The sequence below is a fragment of the Tiliqua scincoides genome, chromosome 8, assembly GCF_035046505.1.
Source record: "Tiliqua scincoides isolate rTilSci1 chromosome 8, rTilSci1.hap2, whole genome shotgun sequence".
Lineage (NCBI taxonomy): Eukaryota > Metazoa > Chordata > Lepidosauria > Squamata > Scincidae > Tiliqua > Tiliqua scincoides.
This window is the reverse complement of record NC_089828.1, coordinates 2797998-2823840: the sequence shown is the minus strand read 5'-3', so window position 1 is coordinate 2823840 and position 25843 is coordinate 2797998. Positions and strand designations below refer to the sequence as shown.

General features: G+C 45.0%; 1 protein-coding gene and 1 pseudogene across 5 annotated transcripts in view; one reads left to right on the top strand and one right to left on the bottom strand.

Annotated features, from left to right (window-relative positions):
• AGBL1 (AGBL carboxypeptidase 1) overlaps positions 1-25843 on the top strand; it is a 419500-nt gene that overhangs the window by 16227 nt on the left and 377430 nt on the right. For all 5 annotated transcript variants that reach the window (XR_010794779.1, XM_066634750.1, XM_066634748.1 and 2 more), the window contains exons 2-5: positions 10419-10482; positions 15085-15231; positions 17119-17250; positions 19650-19743. Coding sequence is in view for 4 of the 5 variants with exons in the window: in XM_066634750.1 (XP_066490847.1) it covers positions 10419-10482; positions 15085-15231; positions 17119-17250; positions 19650-19743 (437 nt within the window). In the remaining variant the exon portion in view is untranslated. The remainder of the gene's footprint in view (positions 1-10418; positions 10483-15084; positions 15232-17118; positions 17251-19649; positions 19744-25843) is intronic.
• On the bottom strand, positions 6337-6459 carry LOC136659792 (5S ribosomal RNA; annotated as a pseudogene).

Here is a 25843-nt window from a genome sequence, read left to right as displayed (position 1 = left end):
TGCTAGCGCTGGCACAAGACCTTCTGGTGCCAGAGGTGGCATGCCAAACATTGCCTCCTTTACCTGGTGATGTGCCAGCCTTTGCTCCTCCCATTCCCTAGACTGGAAAAGGAGGAGAGGAAGAGGAATAAAAGATGAGAGTAGTGGGCTAGAGCACAAGAGATCGCATTGGAGACACTCTAGCTCACCACCATCTTCTCTTCTCTTCTTCCTTTTCCAATCCAGAGACTGGGAGAAGGAGAAAGAGGAGTAGTGGATATGTGTGGTCAGACAGAGGTGGGTACCCTCCCATTGCTGCCAGAGATGAAATTCTCAGGCCCAAATTCTATCCAACTTTCCAGAGCTGATTCAACCATGCCAATGGGGTGTCCGCTGCATCCTGTATTGGGGGGGGGGCAATCACAGAGACCTCCTCAAGATAAGGGAACATTTGTTCCCTTACCTTGGGCTAAACTGTGACTGCATCAATGCTGGAAAGTTGGACAGAATTGGACCCTTAGCCTCATAGATGGTCCAGCCCTGCTTTTGCACTTGGCTGTAGTTAGAGATACCAGGAGCCTGATGTCTCCCTTTCTTAGAAGATTCAGGCACTACAATGGACTAAGACTGAATTGTAAGTGGAACAGTTGACACATGCAAGGTTAATCTGTGCTCTTTTCAAGAGATTTCACTTTAAAACAATGAATTAAAGCTATGCTAATGAAGAGTCAAACTGGGACTGATCTACACACCTAACCGTTGTTGTGAAAAGGACCTTAAATCATACTTTTAAAAACCAGTTTAACAGTATACCAAAGAAGTGGAATGACAGAAGAACAGCCTGAATGAAAAAAGCATTCCCTTGTAAAGATGCAAAAATACATTAACTAAAAAGAGAAAGGAATGAATGATGAGAATAAATTTAAAAGCAAAGTATCTTATAAGCAACCTATTATGAAATAAAAGGTTACCCCGGAGAGAAAATTAGGTTTCTCATTTTTGAAGGAACGTGAAAAACATTAATGGGATAAAGTCAAAAAAAGCCACATGCAAAATATCTGGTGTTTTGATTCCTTTTGGATTTCCATGATTCTCTCAATACTCCAATTTGATGAAAGTCCCTTTTTAAGGTTACACAATAATGTGTTTTATGACAAGTTCTGCATAATAAAATAATTGCGTGATTAGAAATGCATTAGGAGCCAGGGGAGGGAAGCCACACAAAGCAATTCAGGAGGTATCGGGAGGAACGTACAAAAGGCATTGATTTGTTCAAATGTCTTTTTTTAAAAAAAACACACACACAGGCAAGCACACCATGCACACACTCCACAGCAAGAACAATGGAGAAAGCAATTACGGTTCTAAAAAGGGAGTCAGCAAGTCGGAGGCCGCTCAGCCTCTTATTTGAAGTGATCTGTGGCAGAACAAAGGGTCTTATTTGGCAGACACATAATCGCGTGTGCCCTCCATAGCACTGTGGCTGAAGCTGTCCTGTGCTTGCTTGCCACAGATCTATGAGTGGCAGAATCCGTGACTGCCTTTTTTCAGACCCCAGAAGCATCCAATCTGGCTCCTAGCATTGCCTCTCCTTCCAAGGATCTTCCTCATTACACGCGCACACACACGATTTTGGTGGCACACAATTTGAGTAGTCCCATTGGGGCAGCTGCCCTACAACATGGGGTAATGGGAATTGATTCTCCTTACTCTGAGTTGTGCCACAGCCAGCCCTGACCCTGCACTGGATTCAGTGCAGGCCAGCCAGCCTGCCTTGGGCTGACAGTGGTCTACAACAAAAGATAAACATGATATAAAAAGCAATGCCAAGCCATTGTACATCTGTCCTAATTACAGATGTTGATTTTTCCTATGTAAATGGCACCTGGAGCGAAAATCACTAGTATCTGGTGTTTTGATGAAGTGGTTTCCGATCACTTATTTTTATTATTCTAATACTTGGGGAGCCCTGCTGAGGGCTCTGCAGGACTCCCTGCCCCTCCTGGAGACCACTGCATTGCCCTGGAAGTAAATCCCCCTGGCAGTGGTATGATCCTGGGTAAACATGTCACTGCCTTCGCCCCTTCCCTGCCAAGACTTACCCTGGGCAGGGTGACCAGACACAATGGAGGACACAAAGCCTGTACCTTTAACCATTGTATGGAAGAAGGAATTTTGGCAGGTGCAGCTTTGAAAACCCTTCCTTGTTGAGCTGCACCTGCCAAAATTCCTTCTTCCATACAATGGTTAAAAGGTTACCCTGCACATGCCCAATCTCGTCTGATCTCGGAAGCTAAGCAGGGTCAGTCCTGGTTAGTACTTGGATGGGAGACCACCTGGGAATACTGGGTGCTGTAGGCTTATACCATAGTCTTTCGAGACTGAAGGTTGCCAACCATTGTGTCCTCCATTGTGTCTGGTCACCCTGACCCTGGGACACTTACTCTTGAGAAGTCTGAGAACTGCTGCATTAGTGTAATGCGTAGTTTGGCTCTCAGGTTCTTCTAACTTGTAAATTGTGAGAGAGACAGGAGGACTTCTTTAACCCCCACCCCCCTTTCCCAGGCTACAAAGTGTTTGGTCGACTGGATATTATGCTGTACCAAGAGTGCAATCTCTCAGCTACCTGCATTCTCAAACATTACCAATGATGTAGGGATTCAACTGCTCAGAAGTGGTAACTCCTCCACAGCTAATGTTTCATTTTGCTCACCACTGCAAATTTGCTTTAGATTTAGAACATTTGGGACAGGGTATGAAAGCTACTTCCCTACTGGAAAAGCACACAAATCCCACATGCAGATCATCATAGGTGATGATTTTGCACCCACTGTTGCATTATACATGAACAACTGAGAACTTTCAGCCTGAATTTGGGGTGTGTGGTGTCAGAGGACAGAAAGGGGTTATGTAATTGCCCCCTTTCAGTCTAGTCTACCTCTTTTTACCACCTTCTCTTCTGCAATGATGGCTCTTCTCCTGACAGCTACCTGTGGATTGTTCCCATCTTCTCTCGGATTAAAGTTACATGATGATGATAATTTCAATGGGATTGCTGGGGGGAGGGGGTGTGCAAAATGGTTGATCTTAGCCAGCAGCCACTGAGAAGATTGCATTCAAAGCTGCTGGTAAGTCCTCTTTTTTGACCCCTACCCTAAACATTCCCCAAATGAGTCTTCCAACTGTGGTAATAATAATAATAATAATAATAATAATAATAAACTTTATTTATACCCCACCCTTCTCCCCAAAGGGACCCAGGTACATGCAAGAGGGGTGGTAAATCTTGGGTGTGCTAGTTTGCTACACTTACACCCTTGTGGAAAGTTGCTGCTTGTCACTATATGCCCCCTAAAGCCTTGTACAGGTCACTTTTGGTACATGTGACTGGATCTCAGCAGGGGACCTGGGTAGAGTCCTCCATGGACATTTAGTAATGTGTGAAATGGTCCTACATATGTCAAGATTTAAGGATTACAGAGCTTGTCAATCACATACCCTCTTCTGGAAAAATATACCCCCTTAGATGCACAATATACACTTTAAGGGTTACATGATCCTCTTCAGCTGTGGACACTTTTCTTGGAGGATTAACCCTGTTATTTAATATGTCTGAATTGAGGCCCCCGGGGCTTCTTTTCACCACCTTTAAATAGGCTCCATTGCGTTGATCTGACCTCCTTTTGCTGACACCTAAATAGGCTTGCCAATCTAAAGGGTGGGTAGAAGGGAGAGAGACTGCCTGTTTCCTTTCGGGCCTTTGTTGCGGTGGCACCCAGTGTGTGGAACTTTCCGCCACAGGAAACTAATTCAGCTCCCTTTGTCAGCGTTCAGACATTGCTTTGAGATTTTTGTTCTGGGAAGCTTGAGTGTGAAATTTGCTGAGTTCCGCCACTTTGTTCTCCTTTCAGTTTTATAAGTTGTTCTGTTGTAACCATTGGGTGTTTCTTTTAAAGTTGGGTCAACATATTGTTTTGTTAATGATTATGTTAGACCAGTGATTTTCAACCTTTCTCATCTCATGGCACACTGATAAGGCACTAAAATTGCCAAGGCACACCATCATTTTTTTGACTAATGACAAGACACACTACATTGACAGCAGGGGCGCACATCCTGCAGTGGTCCTACTAACAAATAACCCTCCCCCAAGCTCCCATGGCACACCTGCAGACCATCCATTGCACACCAGTGTGCCATGGCACAGTGGTTGAAAATGGCTGTGTTAGACACTTCAAGCAGTTCAATTTTGGGAGGGAAAAGTGGTTTATGATATACATCTGTACATGTTAATTCTCTGTGACGGGTGCACCTTTCAGGGAATGTTCAAAATTTTGGTAAATATCCGCATTTGCATTTAAAACTTGAGAAGTGGAATTAGTGTCAAGAAATGGGAAAACTGAAAAATGAAAGGAGATAAGCTCAATTTATATGTGAACAGATTTCCTTTACAAATCTGTTCTAGGAGGGTCCAGGAGAACAGAATTCCCTATTAAATTTTATAAGTGGTTTTCAAACATTTGGCAGGAGAGCAGATCCTGTGATGAGATTGTTTTCAGTTCTACCGTGTCATGGGTTCAACCTCCGCACAATTCAGAGAGGCTTTTGTCTGAGGTGCTGTCACTTTGTCAATGGAATTGTCAGGCTAAGACAGGGACCCCAGGCCCAAATCTATATCCAGAGGGTCTCCAGCTGAGGGGCCTTTGAAATTGGTGGCTTGGGTTGCAGGAGGTGCAGGAAGCTGTAGTGTGATAAGCAAAATGCAGCTCTTTCGATCAGGTAAAGGCAAAAGGTCAGGTTCATGGAATTTATACTAGGTCTGGTCGACCCCGAGGCTTCATACTGCCAGCCAATCACTAAAGCTGCAGCAGCACTCATTTCATGCTGCACATAAGAACATAAGAACAGCCCCACTGGATCAGGCCATAGGCCCATCTAGTCCAGCTTCCTGTATCTCACAGCGGCCCACCAAATGCCCCAGGGAGCACCCCAGATAACAAGAGACCTGCAAGGCTTCCTGGGAATTGTAGTTAAGAACATAAGAACAGCCCCACTGGATCAGGCCATAGGCCCATCCAGTCCAGCTTCCTGTATCTCACAGCGGCCCACCAAATGCCCCAGGGAGCACACCAGATAACAGGTTTGCACCCTGCACCTGCAAACGTGTCCCGGGTCTGCTCACACGCAGTCCTATGTAGCTTAGAGCCAGTTTGTAACTTAGCAGTAGAACACCTACTTTGCATGCATAAGGTCCCAAGTTCATTCCATGCACCTGCTGTCCATTCTCCCTGGCAGCCATGCATTTGGAATTTGTCTGAAAGGGCCTGAAAATGACAGGTAATGGGTTCCCAGTAGCATAGCTGAGGGGGGCATGGGGTCACAGGACCCTGGGTGACACTCTTATGAGGGAGAGCAATGTTGCCCTGCCACCAGGGTTCTGTCCCCCTCTCTCGCCCCTATGGACACAACTGGAGTTGTTCTCTAGTTGTGTCTAGAGGGTGATCTAAGGCAGCCTCCCTGGACCTCAGAGGACCTAAAAAGTCACTCTTTCCCTCCCAGAGGCCTTAAAAGGTCACTTCTGGTTTTTCAGGGGGACCATAAATGATGTTTTAAGGTCTTAGAAGGCCTTCTGAGATCTGGGGAGACTGTCTCAGATCATCCTCCAGGCATGACCGGAACACAGCTATACTTGTGTTTGGAGAGGCTGGGGGGAAGCCCTGGCAGGTGTGCCTGGGGTGGCACACCTTTCAACTCCATTGCTGTGGGTTCCTCCAGGTGTTCTGGAACCCTGTTTATGATGATGATTTTACTAGAAAAAATATTAGTGTGAAGCTTTAAAATGTGTGAAGGAATGAGTAGCTGCAAGATGGCTACTTTACTGCAACTGTAGGCTAGCATTAGGATAAAGAAAACCCTTCCTTGAGCAGACCATAGGCCATCTAATGCAATATTTATTTCCAATTGCAGCCTTCTAGAAGCCTCCAGAAAGCCCACAAGTAGGGTCTGAAGAGATGTAGCTTCTTCTGTGTGTAGCCCCACATTTCATGTTTACCTATGGAGGGTCTACTATAGCTAACAAACAATCCTTGATGGACCTGTATTCCAGGATTTCATGTATTCCAACATGCTTTCTATGATGGCTTTAAAAAAACCATCTAAGAACTATTGTTCGCTTTATGCAGAATGAGGTGGCTGAGATGATAGAATTCTGGATTGTATGTGAGTTGGGGGCCATAAAAAGCTCCCGGTATGCCAGTGGTTCCCAAACTGTGGGTTGGAACCCACTGGTGGGTTGGGACCCAATTTCTGGTGGGTCCCACAGGTTGGCAACCTTCAGTCTCGAAAGACTATGGTGTAAGCCTACAGCACCCGGTATTCCAAGGTGGTCTCCCATCCAAGTACTAACCAGGCCTGACCCTGCTTAGCTTCCAAGATCAGACGAGATAGGGCATGTGCAGGGTAACAGTGTGACACCTAGGGTCCCACAGAGCCTCCAATGAAAACAGTGTGATGGAAAGATCAGATAACTAATTGCCTCAAGCTATGAGGCTATTCGAAAATCAGATATTTGTTAATTGCCCTGCAAAGAACTCAGCTCCTTCAGTTTGTAAGGTAGCTGCTATTTGCCCTGTCAATAGCTCAGCTCCTGCAGTATACAAGCATGTGTACATACCGGGAGATAAATGAGCGTCTTTTTTCTGTAAACAAATAAAAATATTATTTTTTTTCTAGATCTCCTTTGCTTTTACAGTCTCTTAAACCTGGGTGGGTCCTGATAGAGTGTCATTTTAAAAAGTGGGTCTCGGTGCTAAAAAGTTTGGGAACCTCTGCTGTATGTTGTAAGACAGAAAGAAGAGAATATATTGGACTTTCTTTTATGTGATAGCTTACTACAAGCAGTTTTTTTTTAAAAACAAAAGTCGGGAGGCCAATCAGAAATTCCACCTCCCCAGTAATGTGTGAATGGCACAGACACATGAATAAGTCACTGTGGCTGATATGCGGCATGTGATTTCGTCATGACAGTTGCACCTGGAGAATATGATGTGGATTGCTAAGCAGCTACTGGAGGAGTGACATGTTGACATGTAGAGGAAAGCAAGCACATGTTTCCAAAGCATGCGTCTGCTGGCTTGACTTGGCATGGGGCAGCTAGTGTGCTGTTGTGTGATTCTTTAGGGAGGATATAGTGTCACTGTCCTTGGTGCTGAATAACGCAGCTCTGCCTGATTCTTGCCTTTCATTCCTCCAGTTCTGGTGCAGGCAATGCTGCCTTGACATTGTGTGCTCTGATCTGCCATGTGCATTTAAATTGAGCACAAACTGCTCAGGGAATTATGTAGAAGGAGGTGAAAGAAGGAGCAGCTTCCAGTGTTTGCCTGAAGCCATGGATTCTCAGATTTGCTGAACCCAGCCATTTGTCCCAGCCCTTGCCAGCAGGCTGAAGTCATGCATTGCTTTCTTAAGCTATATTCCTTTTAAGTTTCTACTCCTCCTCTTCTCTTCCTCATAAAGCTTGACCCTGGTCAGCACTGACTTTTTCAATCAGAATGGAAAGTTCTGAAGAACTCGGGCTGGAACTTCCCATTACCTTGGCAAATGTGATTCTAAAGCCTCCTTTGCCAAGATAACATGCATTGCTTTTCATTTCTGTCTTTCAGGAAGCCCTAAAGAGGCAATCAGGAATAAACAATTAATACAATAATATCACAGCATTATATTAAAAAAAAATATTATATTACCTTTCCTATTTGTCACCTGCTTTTCTTCCTCAAGGAAGTCCCAAAGAGGGTAACAGGAAGAAAAAATTCATACAATAAGATCACATAATTGTATTTAAAAAAGGGGAAAAAAACCCAATTTAATAAATCATACAGAGTAATTTCAACACTGCAAGAAATCAATTCATAAGCATTACTTGAAAACAGTTTGGTTCAACCAGAGAATCCATTTCACGAAACAAAATAGCAGTTCAATAAACAGTCTGAAATCAACATGAACAAGAGGGCCTCATAATAAATAACTGCATAATATCTTCTTGTAAGGACCACTGACCTTAATAGGGCTTACTTTCAGTATAAGCTTGCTCTAGATCATACTGCTTTATTGCAGCCTTCCCTTTCTCTCTGTGGTTCTGTATGTTCTCATTTTTCTTCCTTTCTCTGTCTCCAGCCTGTCCACCTCTTTTCCACAAAGGGAGTGACAAAGTCAATTCAAAATCTGGGCTGTAAAAACATTGAAACAAGAAGTACATTCTGACCTGGCAGGCAACCCAGCTGGTGTCTCATTAACCCTAAGTCTAACCTGGAAGCAAAATATTTGGGGGCTTTTTGTGCCTCCTTTGATTCTCTTTTCTTTGCATGTTTCAAACCACTGCAAACCTCTGGGTTTTAGGGAGTACTCAGAAACCTTCGCCTTGTTTGTGAGGGCAACAGTCGTATCGGCATGTTGATGGGGAGGGGATTTCATGAAGGATGAGCAGAAGTAGGGGAGAGCACTTGTATTTCTTGCAAAACCTTCTCCCAACCAAAGTTGTCTTCCTGCCAGTTGGACTTACTTCTGGCTTCTGTTCTAAGATGAAAAAAATTAGCTGAAATACAACCTTGCAAGCATTAGCAGAGGAGGACCAGCCAGTAGGGAAAGAGTCGCACATCCTCACCCTCTTGGCAGTTTCTTCCTTTGTGTTAGTGGACGTGTGATACAAACACAGGGTTTGCAAGCAAGTTATTGTGTGTAACATGTGCCTTTCCCATCCTAGACTTTGTATGGAACATATCAATAAAAAATGATGCATTTACTGTCATAAGGACATAATAAGGGCCCTGCTGGATCAGGCCAAAGGGCCATCTAGTCCAGTTTCCTATAGCTCACAGTGGCCCTCCAGATGCCTCTGTGAGAGCACTCAAGACTAGATACCTGCATCCTATTGCCACTTCCTTGGATCTGGCATTTTGATTTGATTTCTAAAACCAGGAAGTTGCACACACCCATCATGGCTTGTAACCTGTGATGGACTTTTCCTCCAGAAATCTGTCCAGTTCCCTTTCAAAGGCATCTAGGCTAGGTGCCATCAGCACATCCTGCGGCAAGGAGTTCTATCGGTTAATTACACACCCGGTAAAGAAATTGTGTCATCATTCTGATCTACTAATATTTCCCCTTCTCATCTTTTTTCTTATCTTCTCCCTGTACAAAGTATTTATCCATCCATTCTTCCAACAGCCTTGGAGGAAGGTTCAGTTGAGTTATATTTTATTTTGCTTTTACTAGCCCTCCCCATTCCCCCCCCCCCAAATCTCTAGGTGGCTTGTGAATGTAAAAATCATTCTAAAATTCAATGGAAGTAGGAAAAAACCTTGAGAAGAGTGAAGAGCTCTTGAGTGGTTGGCTGATTAAGGTATGTTCTATACATTTATCAGAACATACAGGCAGGAATGAGGTGGCAGCGTTCTGATGAGTTGGTTGGACTCTTCCATTTCAGATTGTCAGCGAGGGGTGGTCCCATCCATGAGACAAGATGATATTGGTTGCATCAGTGGCTGTTTGCTGGGGGCAAGAGCATGGCAGATTCAGGGTGCTCTTCACCCTGAGTCTACTGTCGACTCCCTCCAGCCCACTCTGAATGCCAGCCACAGTGTTCCGCTTTCTACCCACTAAAATCATGCGCATGAAGGAGCACCTTCATTCCAAGCCAGCCCTTAACCTTCTGTTGTTCTTTTCCCAAAGCCCTTCATCTCTGAGATTCAGGCTGATGGGGGTAAAAAAGAACTGACATTTCTCTCAGCAGTTTGAGTTGGCAACAGAATCAGTTGCCTAAGGGAGTGAGGTCAGAACATATGTTCATTTTAAGGATTTACAAGCTGCCGTTCCTGGTAAAAGCAACCACTAGAGATGGCATGTCATTGACTGGGCAGTTCCTAGACCTGGGAGTGATGCTGTATCCTTTTTCTCTGGAGGTGGATGGATTTCATGCTTAGATTTCAGCCAGAAACTCCGCATTGATTTATGTTCTTATTACTCTGGGTTGTTTGTTTTAGCTGATTGGATTGTGTGTGGCCTAAACCATTAACACAAACAGTGATGACACACAGTATTTTTTTCCAGAGTTGCAGAGTGGTTCATTCCAGACTCAAGTATGTGACCCAGAGGTGTGAATGAAGGACTCAAACTGGCCCCATATAGGATCTGCCAAACACTAGATTTGAAAACTTCATCTTGCGTTTGTGATCCATCCATCCATCCATCCATCCATCCATCCATCCATCCATCCATTCATTCTATATCCCACTTCGTTGACCATCAAGAAAGATAAATCTTCTAATCTATTTTTACTATGTCTTTTAATGACTCCCATTCTCAGTACTCACCTCTATGTTCTGCTCTTTCGAGAGCATTCAGTGCTAACATGTACTGTTTAACCAACTGTCTTTGTATTGCAGAGTTCCTGGGACAAGGATGTGATCCTGAATATCCTGAGCATTCTCACAGGCCTTCTTTCTGTTGGTAAGTAGGAAACAGAAACTTTCATACAGGTGTGGCTCCACTGGTGGGGCCTGATGTGTGGGCATTGGCTCCAACCAGTGGGGTCACTAAGGTTGTGTCCTCCTGTGCAGGAAGCAGTTGTATCACCCCTATGATGGAACTCCTCCCATGCAGTGGGTGGGATAACACCCAGGCAATGGGCGTAGTGATGCACCATTGCCCCACCCTGCTGGTTTTTTGGCCATGACTTTTGATCAAATAACTTTCGATAGAGATATTTCAACATGGTTTGTTTCATTGCTTTCTTCATAAAATTACACATTGATTGATATTTAACATTCTTTGTTGGCATCCTTCAGTCTGGTAAGACTATTGTTTTGCGCTCTGAAAAGTGGTTCTGGAACAGAGTGTCCGCTCCAGTGCGCTAAGCCTGGGTAGAGTAGATATGGAGGATAGACTGTTACCCATGCAGCAAATCCCCCCTCTCCATGTCGCTGAAATGGTCCAATGGAAAGGCAGAGGCCAATATGGTTGGTTCCAGCGGCGTCGCAGGAGTTGCCAGAACGTGACTGTGTTCAGCCACGAACTGCCTCAGGGACTCTGGCTCCGGATTTTGCCTCGAGGTTGACCCCTGAAGCCTTTTCCATAACTGGATGTAGCCACAAGGCAGTGGAGGTTTGGGATCAGAGTTTTCCTTCTCTCAGATGAGCTGCCTTCCCAGGCTAACGAGTCCCATCTACCCAGTGGCTGTTTAGTCGCCTCTTACAACAAGTACAGCCAAACTGAGGGCCTATTCTTATCCCCAGCCCCCAGGGGATTATTTAACATTGTATTGGCAACCTTCAGTCTCGAAAGACTATGGTATCGCGCTCTGAAAGGTGGTTCTGGCACAGCGTCTAGTGTGGCTGAAAAGGCCAATCCGGGAGTGACAATCCCTTCCACACCGGGAGCAAGTGCAGTCTGTCCCTGGTCTGTCTCCCTGGCTATGGGCCTTCCTTCTTTGCCTCTTAGCCTCAGACTTTTGGCAAAGTGTCTCTTCAAACTGGGAAAGGCCATGCTGCACAGCCTGCCTCCAAGCGGGCCGCTCAGAGGCCAGGGTTTCCCACTTGTTGAGGTCCATCCCTAAGGCCTTCAGATCCCTCTTGCAGATGTCCTTGTATCGCAGCTGTGGTCTACCTGTAGGGCGCTTTCCTTGCACGAGTTCTCCATAGAGGAGATCCTTTGGGATCCGGCCATCATCCATTCTCACGACATGACCAAGCCAACGCAGGCGTCTCTGTTTCAGCAGTGAATACATGCTAGGGATTCCAGCACGTTCCAGAACTGTGTTGTTTGGAACTTTGTCCTGCCAGGTGATGCCGAGGCTGCGTCGGAGGCAGCGCATGTGGAAAGCGCTCAGTTTCCTCTCCTGTTGTGAGCGAAGAGTCCATGACTCGCTGTAGTACAGAAGTGTACTCAGGACGCAAGCTCTGTAGACCTGGATCTTGGTATGTTCCGTCAGCTTCTTGTTGGAATATTTAACATTATGGTATTTGAAAGTAACCAGATATTAAAATTTTTGGCCAGGAGTGGTGTCACCCTCCCATGCTCATCACCTGGTGCGTCCCGTACCCCCTAGTGATGCCACTGACCCCAGCCCATGGCCCAAGGACCCTTGCCCATGCCTGGCCAATCCCTGAATCAGTAAGGGTCCATGACCACTGTGGCTCCCACCACTGCCTTGTAAGGCTTGAAGATGCTTCCTGTCTGCTGCTTCCTGCTCACTACTGTCACCTGGTAAGCCTACCAGGGCCCAATGGGGAGGCTTACAAAGAGATAGTGGGGAACAGGTGGCAGCAGCAGACAAGAGTGCTCCTTTGTGAGGGAAAGTTGGGAGCTCTTCTGCCCCGGAGTCCAGCTTGGGAAAACTAACACAAGAGGAACCGAAAGGGAAGGAATGGAAGCAGACAAAACGAGACAATATAGAGAAATTAGTGGCGATGGGACAGCAACAAACAAATCAATATCTGCAGGTTCAAGCTAGTTTGGATGCGTTAACTACAGAACTAGATGATCTTAGTGTGCAACTCAAAGATGTTATATCCAAATCACATGAGAAAAAACAAAGGATCATGGAAAAAGTACTGGAGATGGGAAAGCAACAAGCAAATCGATATTTACAAATCCAAATTAGTCTGGAAATTTTAATTCAACGGACAAATGAGTTTAATATGCAACAAACAGGAGAGGATCAACAAAAGAGCAAAGAAATGGAAGATAAATCCAAAACACTGGAGACAGGACAAAACAACAAATTGGAACAGACAATGTTAATGGAGATAGCTTGGAAGATAAAGACTCAAAAGTCACCAGACCAGAAAGGAGAAGAAATACTTCGACTAATTGATGCGGATTGGATTGATGAAGTGAAGGAAGAAGAAATACTTCAACCAGCTGACACAGATTGGAATGATCAAGTGAAGGAGATGACTCATCAAGATGTCGATTTAGCAAGAAGGGCGAGTACATTAAACTGTGACCTGTTAAGAGGAATTCATGTGAAATTTATTAGAAAAAAAAGATGGAAAGTTAAAGTCTAGAGAGGAGAAGAGATTTGGCAGACCAGTGGTTATTTAGGTTGGAGAAAAGGGAATAGATAAAAAGAAAGACAGTAATGTGCTAATTTTGTATGTTAGAAATTAAAGCTTATTAGATGTCAATGAGAATTTATATAAGTTTTATAGGTGATATGTAATATGCATAAAAATTTTAGTTAACTTGATATTAATAGATTTTAGAATTTTAGAGGATAATTTTAAAGAGTTAGAATTAATTTTAGGTGATATTGTTTTGGATGTATATGTTTATGTATTTAGTCCTGAGGATATATTAATTCTGGATGTTATAGATAGATAAATGATATATGTAATTATTAGGATATTAAAAGTTGTTAGATATTGGATTATGATATTAATTGTTGTGAGGATTTTATATGTTAGATACTGGCAAGACACAAAGATCCCAATGAGATCATATATATATATATATATATATATATATATATATATATATATATATATATATATATATATATATATATATATATGATAGATAAATGATAAATGATATTAAGAGGCTAACATAGAAGAGGAATTGGATTAGGAAATATGTAATGATTTATTAGTTATAGTGAGATATGATGTCTTGCACCGTCAGCTTCTTGTCAGTCCAACAAGAAGCTGACAGAACATACCAAGATCCAGGTCTACAGAGCTTGCATCCTGAGTACACTTCTGTACTGCAGCGAGTCATGGACTCTTCGTTCACAACAGGAGAGGAAACCGAACGCTTTCCACATGCGCTGCCTCCTACACATTCTCGGCAACACCTGGCAGGACAAAGTTCCAAACAACACAGTCCTGGAACATGCTGGAATCCCTAGCATGTATGCACTGCTGAAACAGAGACACCTGCGTTGGCTGGGTCATGTCGTGAGAATGAATGATGGCTGGATCCCAAAGGATCTCCTCTATGGAGAACTCGTGCAAGGAAAGCGCCCTACAGGTAGACCACAGCTGCGATACAAGGACATCTGCAAGAGGGATCTGAAGGCCTTAGGAGTGGACCTCAACAGGTGGGAAACCCTGGCCTCTGAGCGGCCCGCTTGGAGGCAGGCTGTGCAGCATGGCCTTTCCCAGTTTGAAGAGACACTTGGCCAGCAGTCTGAGGCAAAGAGGCAAAGAAGGAAGGCCCATAGCCAGGGAGGCAGGCCAGGGACAGACTGCACTTGCTCCCGGTGTGGAAGGGATTGTCACTCCCGAATTGGCCTTTTCAGCCACACTAGATGCTGTTCCAGCACCACCTTTCAGAGCGCGATACCATAGTCTTTCGAGACTGAAGGTTGCCAACACTGTGATGTCTTGCACCCTCTAATACTGTGTTTATGTATGGTATTATGTGTTATGTGCATTTGTTGTTTTTGTTTCTGGAAAAATTAAAAAAATTTTTAAAAAAGAGTGCTCCCAACGGGGACTGGGCTCTCCATTGGTGCACACATGGGACTGACAGCCATTTTCACTGGCAGCGCCAACCTGGACATCATTGCTGCAGCTGCTGCACTAGCTGCCCAGGCCTTGAACTGAGACTGGACCCAATTTGATCCAACATTGCAGCCTCAGTGCAGCCCGGAGGTAAGGGAACAAATGTTCCCATACCTTGAGGAGGCCTCTGAGACTGCCTCCCCACCACAGGATGCAGGGCATGCCCCTTTGGCATGGCTACACCGGCACTGGAAAATTGGATAGGATTGGGCCCACTGACAGAACGTGCGTTCCATCTGGGCACGGCCCAGATATTTGCAAGGTTGGGCCATTAATCTTGCATCATGCGGCAGTGACTTCTATATGTTAATTTTGCAGTGTATGAAAAATACCACTTTTTAAAATCTGTGTGACTCGGGCATTTGCAGTCACACCTTTATCCTGCGCATAGATTGCATTTGCCCAGTTTGAAATGAAAACAACCTGTTGCATAAAGCAGCTTGAATTGTTCAAGCGAAGGAACTGTTCACAGTGAAGGACCCGAGGATGTTCATGCACGTTTGAAAAGTCCTCATTAACTGACCTCTCATTTGCTTCTACCTAGGGACAGACAGGCGAGTGCACTACATGATCAGCAAAGGCGGCAGTGAAGCACTCTTGCAGGCTCTGGTGAACATGGCACATATGCCTGTGCTGGACTATGACATTCTCCTGCCCTTGTTTTACCTCCTAGCCAAAATTGGTCAAAAAGGTATTGCGCCTTGGCCTTCTATGTGCATGTTGTGTGTCTGCATCAGTGGTGCCGAGCTGTGCTCCCTGATGTGTCTACAGCCCTATTCACACACTATGTTCAGTGGAAGTCAGGGACGAATCCCATGTTTGTGTTTTTTTTTGGAGGGGGGGAGCATGAACACTACCAGCTTCAGAGTCCAGGTCAACTAAGTGGGTAGACCTTGGCTCCAGCTTGAACTTGATAGCCTCTGTGGCCAAGGTTTGCTGGGTGGGTAGACCTGGGCTTTCACCTGAACTTGGAGCCAAGGTCCAATGGCTGGCTAGAACTGGGCTCCCATCTGGCCTTGGAGCCCAGGTCTACCACCTGGGTAAACCTGGGCTCCCACTCCAGCTAATCTCACTGGTGCATACCCAGTGGGTGCTCCCTGTGCCCCATTTTGCTCCCCAGCCCGGCGGGCACCCTTGCCTGCTGGCAGACAGTGGGGGGGGCACACACCTATGACCCCCCCTTGGATCTGCCTCTGATGCAAGTACAGTCTATGTATGGTTGTTGTTCATCTGGATATGCATACACTTGTTTGCATGTTGTATTTAATGTGTGTTCAGCAGTTAATACAATACTAGTATTGTTGAGGGCAGCAGTTTCACCAGGGTTTGTGTCATCCGGGGCAAGAAATCATTGCATCACCCCATAGTGGACCTCCTCCGGAGAACAAAACAGCTAATATTATAATGCCTTTGTACAAATCGATGGTAAGGCCACACCTGGAGTATTGTGTCCAGTTCTGGTCGCCGCATCTCAAAAAAGACATAGTGGAAATGGAAAAGATGCAAAAGAGAGCGACTAAGATGATTACGGGGCTGGGGCACCTTCCTTATGAGGAAAGGCTATGTCGTTTGGGCCTCTTCAGCCTAGAAAAGAGACACCTGAGGGGGGGCATGATTGAGACATACAAAATTATGCAGGGAATGGACAGAGTGGATAGGGAGATGCTCTTTACACTCTCACATAACAGCAGAACCAGGGGACATCCACTAAAATTGAGTGTTGGGCAGGTTAGGACAGACAAAAGAAAATATTTCTTTACTCAGCGTGTGGTCGGTCTGTGGAACTCCTTGCCAATGCTTGGCATGGATACATGGACATGAGAGCTGACTCATACACACATCTTATTTGTTCCCTGCTGTGTCATAATAAAATCTCATTGGCTCTCCAAACAATCGGTCTCATTGGTCAGTTTTGAGTTAACCCATTTTTGCCTAGTCCATAGGTCTACACGTTTAGTCCCTGTCGTGTATACGCAACAATGGGCAGAAATGACTTACGGAAATTCAGTTTTCGTTACAGAAGGCAGTTGTGTTTTCTTTTTGGGGATATTTGGCTATAATGTTTGATAGAAATCAAATATTTCAGTGTGGTTTGTTTCATTGCATTTTGCATTAAATTATGCGTCAGATGATTTATAACATGATGGTATTATTTGAAAATGCAAAAATTTTCCCAGTTTTGGCCAACAGTGGTGCCCCCCGAGTGCATCATTCCATGTGGTCTGTACCCCCTAGTGATGCCACTGGTTGAGGAGTTCAGTCTGGGGCTGTGATTGGGCATTGAGGAGAGTGGAACAGGCCTGGGAGGTGATGGTACATGCAGACTCCCAACCCCTTTCCTGGACCTGTTCCGCCTGCATGGGTCAATGTGGACTTGTGCAGGTCCAAGTTGACCTATAATAGCTGCTAGGACTTACCTTGGGGCAAGAGGACAAATGTCCCTTTACCCCAAGGAGACCTCCAGCACTCAAAAATTCCTGTGGGATATAGCTATAGCGGCATCAGAGTCACTGTGCAAGGATTTAGGAAGGATTGGCCTGTTAATTATTTGTTTCCTTCCATCTCTGCTGTTTTTCAGATAAGAAATTTGGGCTGAAAGCACAAAAACTGGAGGCAATTGATGTGACCCTCAGCTTGGCAAGGAAAAATCTAAGTCACAAACAGAATCTCACCCACTGTCTTTGGGCACTGCAGGTTTACTCCTCTAGTGGTGAGTATGTGACCTGTTTGGAAAGAGCAGGAATGAATGCTCTCTCTACACGTGGATACTTTTCCTTTACACTGCCATTATACTAGAGACTAATACCAGGTCTGGAGACAACTTTTTTCCCCTAATGATCTCTATTAAGATTTATGAATGTAAATGGCAAACACTCAGTGGTTTAACATTTCATCTTCAAACAATCTGAATCTACAATGAAGAATGCAACCATGCTTGTGATATTCACTTGCTACCTGTTCAGGTTGGCTGCTGTGGGCTACAGGATGCTGGCCTACATGGTTCTTTGATCTGTGATCTAGTAGAGCTCTTCATAAGTTTTAAGGTCTGAGAGTAGTGTGATCTGAGCCCTATTAAGGAAGGGAAGGAGGTGCTATGATGAGGTCAGATGCAGGGGCATTGGCTTCAACGAAGCAAGGGACTGTGGCCTGGCAAAGGAAAGCTAGGGCTCTACAGGAGTTCTAAGGGGTGGTGTGTGGGAACGTCTTCTACAGCAACTCATGGAACCCCAATGAAGGTTCTCTCCCCCAACTTTTTCAACCTGACATGATGATAGCTGGGGGGAAAAAACAAACCCTCAATTCTGGTAAAATCCCAAGAGTTTCAGGGTGTGTTACATTCCTTAGCAGGGCAGATTTAAAACTACTCAAATTGCAGCTCCAGCCTGGCCTGTCAGTGGCAGTGACATGCTGGGGATGTAGAAAACGGCCTGGTTTGTAGACCTGCCTTTTTTTGGGTCAACCTTCAATGGTGTGTGAGTTCCCAAGTGGCAGGAGCAAATATGGAGGAAGAGGGCTGAAGTATCTGGGGAGCTGTCTGACTGAAAATGAGAAGCTTAAGCTGGGTCTGAGAGACTGGGTGAAAAGCTTCCCCACGGAGCTGCTGCACCTATACTGAGCAACTAAGGGCCAATGGTTTAGCACAGCCCAGATGGCTCTGCATCTTCTGGGATCTTCTCAGGGTCCAGATTCAGAGTACATTGCATGGTTTGTTTCCTCCTCCCAAGGAAACCAAGGGGAAGAGAGATCTCAGGCTGCCTAAATAGCACTACATTGTTGGATCTGAATGGCTGCACAGGCCTGTCATTGCAGTGGTTTGTGAGGTCTTAGAGGTGAGGAAGAAGGTTCTGTAACCAGGGTGGGTTTCTTCTTGATGTGACTGATAGAAACTCATTTGGCTTGCTTCCAGAAGTTTATCCTTGAGAGGAACTCTGCAACTTGGGAGCCATAATTCACTTTTTTCAAATATTGATTCCAGCTCTGGTTCAGGAGAGGTCTCATAGGATTCAGAGTCCTGGTATTAGCATATCATTGCCCTTAACATCTCAAGGCTTTTTCAAGCACAGGCTTGTAGTCATCAGGAGGGTTCGCTATATTATGGCAACCTTCCCTTTTCATCACGTCCCCCATCTACCCTTTGAACTGACATTCACATTCCAGTTCATTCCTCTTTGCCCATCTGCCCAGACTGTCTTCTTGACCTCCTCTAACCTCATGGCTTCTTCCCCCTTGGGGAATTTTAACTGGGCCATCAGCATTTGAGCGGGTGAACATGCTTAACATTCTAAATCTTCCCTGTGAAGATTTAGTGCCCCTGGCTGCTGGCCCCATAGGGTTTCCCATGTACACAGAAGAACCCAACTGGTGTTTTCACACTATGGTTTTTCCTGGGCAGCCAGCCAGCCATTCAAGTCCCAGTCCTTCTCTTTGAGATAAGCATTATTTGAAAGGGTGACTGTAACGGAGAGGGCAGTTGAAATGCAACTTCAATTTAAATTACAGGGTCCTGCATTTACTTGTATTTATGTGCATTCAGGGCCTTCCCTCATGCCTCCTTTATGCAGCAGAATTAGGTGATAGAGCAAGGTAGAGTGGAGGGGATGAAGGAACCAGTACAGTTCCCCTTGGGGCACAATCCTAAACAGGTCTAAGAAGTCAGACCTATTTTGTTCAATGGGGCTTACTCTCAGGAAAGTGTGATTAGGATTGCAGCCTTATTCTCTTAAATGTTTAAGAAATATTTATTTTTCACATTTTAATGCTGCTTTTCCTCCAAGGTACTGAAAGTGGTGTACATGGTTCCTCTCCTCCTTTAGTTCTCCCAACAACCCTGTGAGGTAGGTGAGACTGAGAGAAAGAGTGACTGATGCAAGGTCACCCAGAATGCTTCATAGCTGATCAGGGATTTGAACCTGGATCTTCCAGGTCTAAGTCCGACTCCTGAACCAGTGCACCATCCTGGCTATTTCCTTTGATTGTAAGATGGTCAGAGAAGCTTCAGCAGAGAGTTGAAAAGTTTACTAATGGTCTCGAATGCCCTTCTTTTCTGTATAATTCTGGAAACATGATCTCTGGTCCAAGCCTAACTGCTTTTGCCTTTCATTCACACAGTGACCGTAGGCACCATTTTGGGAATCAATGGAGCAATAGAACTGCTTTTTGAAATCATCACACCCTACACCAAGAAGCACACCAGAACAACAAGGTAGGTGGTATTCATTTGCTCTTTCCCTGGCCTTGTGAGAATCACAGTGCAGTATACAAGTTGGCTGCCTAGGTCTGGGGTGAACACTGTCTTTAAATTCAGACCTTGATCCAAATTAAATTCAGGTACTAATGTGTGTCTAAAAGCAATGACATGAGAATTGGTGTACTGTGGTCAGTCACTCTGAATTAACTGTGCAGTATGCCTTAAGGACAATCCAACCTCCAGTCTCATTCCTCTCTTCCATTAGTGTTGGAGAAACCCTGCTGCAGGCCTGTGTTAGGAGCCCTGCCAGAGAGCTGTATATAACCTTGCAAAAAGTCAGTTGAGTAAACAAGATGCATGGAGAGGCTGAATTCCTTAGACAAAGAGCAACAGACAACCCAGGGACTGTACAGTGCTTGTGAACAGAATCTATTGTCAAAGGCCTTCTTAGGAAGTTATGGCTTTTTTCCCTTGACTTGTTTTGTGGGATGTTCATCCAGTGTGAAGTTGACCCGTGCAGACCACATGCACTTGCAACTCTAGTTCATCCTTCGTATGTTCCAGCCAATGGGGTGACCTGGGGACTAATGTGGATCGCAGAGTTTGCAACACGATTCCTACTTTTGCCTAGACAAATGTATCCTTAGGGGCCCCTACACTCTCTAGGTTTGGGGACCAGACATGTATTTTTCCACTCAAACCAAGCAGTACGCCACCGTAACACAGCTGGTGCTATCTGGGAGTAAGGACTTCCTAATTAGGGAAAACACATCTCTTGACATGGCATTCCCTAAAATTTAGGAATCACCAAATTTTTCTGTACGAGGGCCACATTATATATTTTACACATTTTTTGCAGGCCAAAAACAATCAGTTTTTTAAATGAATGAGTGAAATTTAAACGAATGAATAAGTTTTGCTTGGATCTTTTTTTGTAATCGGCATGATATGATTCAGAACAAAATGTGACAATTACGAAGAAAAAACGCTTTAACAGAGAAATACATAATCGGTGCGCTGATAAAAAAATTACTATGGGCTGGATAAAATTTTGTGGCAGGCTAGATGTGGCCCTTGGGCCATAGTTTGGAGACCCCTACCTTAAATGATCAGGGGCTAGCATATCTTCAGAACCTCCATTCATATGAGCTTACCCAGATCCAAGGATCATCTTCTGAGACCCTCCTCGATACTCTCCCACTATCCAAACTGCAGGATGTGCCTACATAAGATGGAGCCCCAGTGCCTACCTTGTGGAACTCCTTCCCAAAGGAGACCCACCTGGATCCATCATTAGTAGTATTAAGAAGGCAAGTTAAGAGGCACTTATTTCAGAAGGGACTGCAGAGCACTAGTGCTTTGCGGCTTTCCGCCATTGTCCTTGCTGTTGCCTGCATGATTTCCGACTTTCTGGCTGTTGGAATTATTTAACAGCTGTTTTATTTTTGTGCTCTTTTGTCCAGCCTGCCGTCTGATCTCTTTTATGGTTGTTGTGATGTTCCTATGGATAATCTTTAGACCACATTGATTGTCGTTTATGGGAAGGCTGAGCCAAAAGTTCTCTACTGAGAAATTTTGGGTGGGAGACAAAAGTGGGGGGGGGGAGCTGTCCTCCCAGCTCTCCTTTTTCCCCCCTCCCAACACATATTTTGAGGTGGTGCACTTTTCACCAGCTGGCAGCCACCACTTAATTTCCCATGGGATCCCTGAAAATGATGCTATGGTTTCTGGGGGCTTATGGGAAATTAAAATGGCATCTGTGAGTCACCCAGTGAAGCACTATTGAATCACCCCATTTTTCTCACAAAAATTTGCTCACAAAAAAATGTCTCACAAAAAATTGCTAAAATGCCCCTCATTTTTATCACCTGCTGTGAAATTGGAGGCGAACATTATGTCTTGGTTCTGACAGAAAAGCATCAAACCATGTTTTAAAATGCTAAGCACTGGGGACCTGTCTCTTTATAGCATCAGGGTTTCATAAAGATATTTGCACCACCACCCCCACGTCTTGTGCATGTCCTCCTTTTTCAGACCTGAGAGTTCTGCTTGCAGGTCTCTCTTCTAGCTTCCCGACCTGTCAAAACAGTGTCAGCAGAGGTAGTGAGATATGCAGGCATAGCTCAAAGATCTGAAAACACGTGGTCTTTCTCATGTATATGGCGTGTATGACTTGTAAATCTTGCCCTGAGAACTGGCTCAGGAAGGACAGGACTGGAGCAGACAGCTGCACAGCTAATTTTAGCTTCACGCTAGAGACCCTGGGCAGCTTCAAGTCTTGGCAGGGGGGACAAGACAGTGAATGCACTTAAAAATATGCATGGGTCTGTCTGACCCTTGAAGTTCAGGCAGTGCATCCGCAAGGCAGCTTCCTGTATTAGCCATTCTGTGTCTGGTACTTGGAAAAGACAGGTACCTTCCCCTAGGCCAGGGTTGGCCTACTGATGGTGAAAGAGATGGATCTATCTCCTCCAGGTAATTTGCTCTGGCACCTTCCTATGATAAAATCTATGATAAAATAGATCCTATGATAAAATCTTGCCATCCGTCTCACTCAGAAGGGGAATCTTACTTCAGTTACATACAATGTATCCAAAACCTGGTTCTGACACCTATAACAGCATGTTAAAGTGACTGTCAATCAAGAGATAAAAATAAAAGATCAATGCAGGAAATTGTCCAAGAAACAATTAGATGAAACAAGTAGGTATTCTTCTGCGATTTTTCAAAGTTTCCTGTGAAAGGATTTGACGTAACTTTAGATTTTAATACTACCCATTAGTGCAATCATATGTACTTTCAATTCATATACAGTATTGCCTTTGTCAAAATCTATTCCTGTAATTTATCTCTGGCCCTGAGATCTGTCTCATTATGACTTTACACTAATGAGCAGTTCATTTCCACATCCATCCTGTCTTTCCCTTCATTTTTTTTTGCAATTCTAGAAAATGCTGCCAGAGTTTTATGAAGGCTCTTTCTCGCTTTTTTATACAGTGGCCCCTGCTTAGTCATCATACCCACCTCCCAAACTTTTGGCTGCCCGTCTTCCATTGAAGGAACCCTGTGAGTTTTCCAACTCTGGGTTATAACATACACTGCAGCCAAGATAGTTAGGATAAATTCTACTTCTGTGCAGGGATGTACCGAAGCCCCCCAAAGATTTGACTTCTTTAGAAAATTTGCAGGTGTTTCTCTTTGGGACAAGCCCTGCTTCAAATCTCAGTTTTGGGGCATTTTGATGCCAGTCTTATTTACACGTAGATTCATACGATGCCATATGATGATTATACCAGTATTCTTCAACCTGTGGGTTGTAACTCCAATGGGGTTGCAAAGCCGCATTTGGTGGGGGGGGGGGAGTGAATGGCAACCTTTCAAAGCCTGCGCTAGAGGGGGCTTGGATCCAATCCAATTATGTTATTGCCTTAACACTGAGTTCTTGATATAATCCTGCACATCTTTTCGCTGTCTTTCCCTGTAGCTCCAAAGATGAGCCCTGCTCAGGTTGCAACCTCACATCATGCCGTGTGAGCCACGGTGTAGACTTCCTCATGAGGAAGCTGCTTGAAGCATTCACTAAAGAGGTTATGGTGTGTCTCCAAAACTAGACACGATAGGGCAAGACGGATGCCATTTTTGGAATTGGCGCCCCAAATATACCCAGGAATTGGTATAACGTTTAAGGAAGCAAAATGTGTGTTGGCCTGTGCAATCAGTGTACATAATAATGGGCTTGATGGACAAATGGTCTGACTCAGTAAGGCAGCTCTGCATGTAACGCAGGAGGAAGGAGCTCGTAGCATCAAGTGCAAACCAATGAGAGTAAGCCCTATGGACCACAATGTGTAGGATAGGTCTGTCAGTGGGTGATATGCTTATCTCACCACAGTTGGGGGCACCATAAGATAGTGCTGCACTGCATCCCACTGTGAACCTCTGGCTTATGCTGCAGAAGTACATGAAACTGTGCTTGCTTGTGTCTTAAGCACCAAATGTATCCTATGAACGTACGGGTTGTGTTTTTCAAGAGCTGGTATCATCGGGAGGTGTGAGGCAGGGCAGATTCTACAAAGCAGTGGGCCTAGGGATGAATTGACTTCCAAGGTGCACGGCCTCAGAGAGTGCAGCTATTGAGAATCATGATTGATGGGTTCTTGCTACACTTAACTGAGTAAGCAAATCTAGCTTGCCCTCCCTCTGTCCTTCCTGCTGGATTGCTGTCCATGATTAGAATAGCACTGAACCAGAGCGGAGGCACTTCATGGCTCTGGAGAGGCAGATATAGTGGGAATCAGACATGCAGCAGTATGGCTGGGAGATTACAGAGCATGCCTCGCTGCTTTGAGCCCTTCCAGAAAGGGACTGTTGGGGAAGAACGGCCACTTTGGTTGCAAACTTCATTAGCGCAAAATCTTGCAGTTGTTATCTCCTGAGTGCTGTAGCAACTCGGGGCTGCAGGGGCTTGGCTGTACTTACCAGAGCCTCCTGCAGCCTCCCGGGGGTGCGGGGAGCCCTGAGCGACTCTCTGCAGGGCTCCCCGATGCTTTAGAAGTGAAAGTGGAGCGATCGCGCCCCACCTCCACTAAACCGGAAGTGGAGCGCAATTGCTCCACTTTCACTTTTGAAGCATCCGGGAGCCCTGCAGACGCTTGCACAGGGCACCCCACACCCCTGGCAGGCTGCAGGAGGCTCTGGTAAGTACAGCCAAGCCCCTGAAGCCCCCTAAGTGGTGTGATCCTGGGGATTGCGCCCCTACCTCCTGCTGCCCCCACTGCCTTCCCCCCCACCTCCACAAGAACTTAGAGTTTGAAACCCGGAGAGTCTGAAAACTGCTGAATTAGCAGATTCCTCACATATTTTCTACATTGGGTATATTTTTGGCTATTGGCCCAAATGTGACAATATACCTATGGTATGATTTGGGTCTGTGTCCTTGATTTTTGTAATGTACTGAGCATGTCCAGTACTCTATCCACTATCAGTGACTCAATTCAAACATCACACCAAACCTTGGTTTGTGCTAACCATAGTTAAGAATCCACACCATGGTTTCAACTTCCAAATATACAATAGGTAAACCATGGTTTAGAGGTGTTAAACCATGCTTCCCATTTACTCAGCACTCAGCTTCATAAGTTCACTTCCGTCTTCACAATGCAGCCACCTCTTCACGTAGGGTAATTGTACTGACTCTGGCTTGTTGATGGTTTGAGAATTCAGACATCACAGCGAGTCACAATTAGTATACAAACCAAGGGTTGTGAACCAGCTTCAAATCATGGCTTGATATTCTGGTTTGGCAGCCCCTCTGAAACCATGGTTTGCAAACTGGCATAAAGTGAAACATAACTATGGTTTGGTGTTATGCCTGTTAGACAGCCGGTGTCTCCCTGGTTTGTAACAAGTATTGTCACACGCCATGCCTCATGCTTTCCTCTTCTTGACAAACTTCTTCAAGTTTTCATTTCAGTAGCAGCTGCATACTGACAATATTTTCCCTCCTGCTGGGAGGAGAGAACAGTCAGTTTCTTCGCAAGAAGGTGGACATGACCCCAGGCTACATGGTTAGCTGCCAAGAATGAATAACAGACAGCACACACCTACTGCTAGTTCTTTATCCCATCCCATGGACAGCACCTGCCTTTGCCTAGTTATGCCAAGGTCACTCCTGTAGTCAGCCCTGTCTATCACCAGGACAAGAGCTATTTACTAAGCCAGCTAGCTTGTAGTAACAAGATACCCAGTGCTATTTATTTACTCACTGTCAAGTCCTGGGTTATTTACAGGAAGGTTCACCCCTGCCCCAGTTGACCTTGTTTGGGATGCAGGCCAAGTAGCTCATTATTCTCTGTCAGAAATGCAGCTTCCATACACTGCTACCTTGAATCAGATATGCACAGCCTTTTCTGAAACCCCCTGAGGTTGTGTGATTCATGGCCACTTACGTCTCAACCCCACCAACAGCCATCTTTCAAGGAAGTGCCAATCTTGTCAGAAGGTCTTCTGATATTTGATGGGTTCTGCTTAGCATTTGAGGTTATATGGTAATTTGCGATGGGAATAAGTGGTTATCACGCCTACTTAACCTCCAATTCTATTTATTAGGACTTTG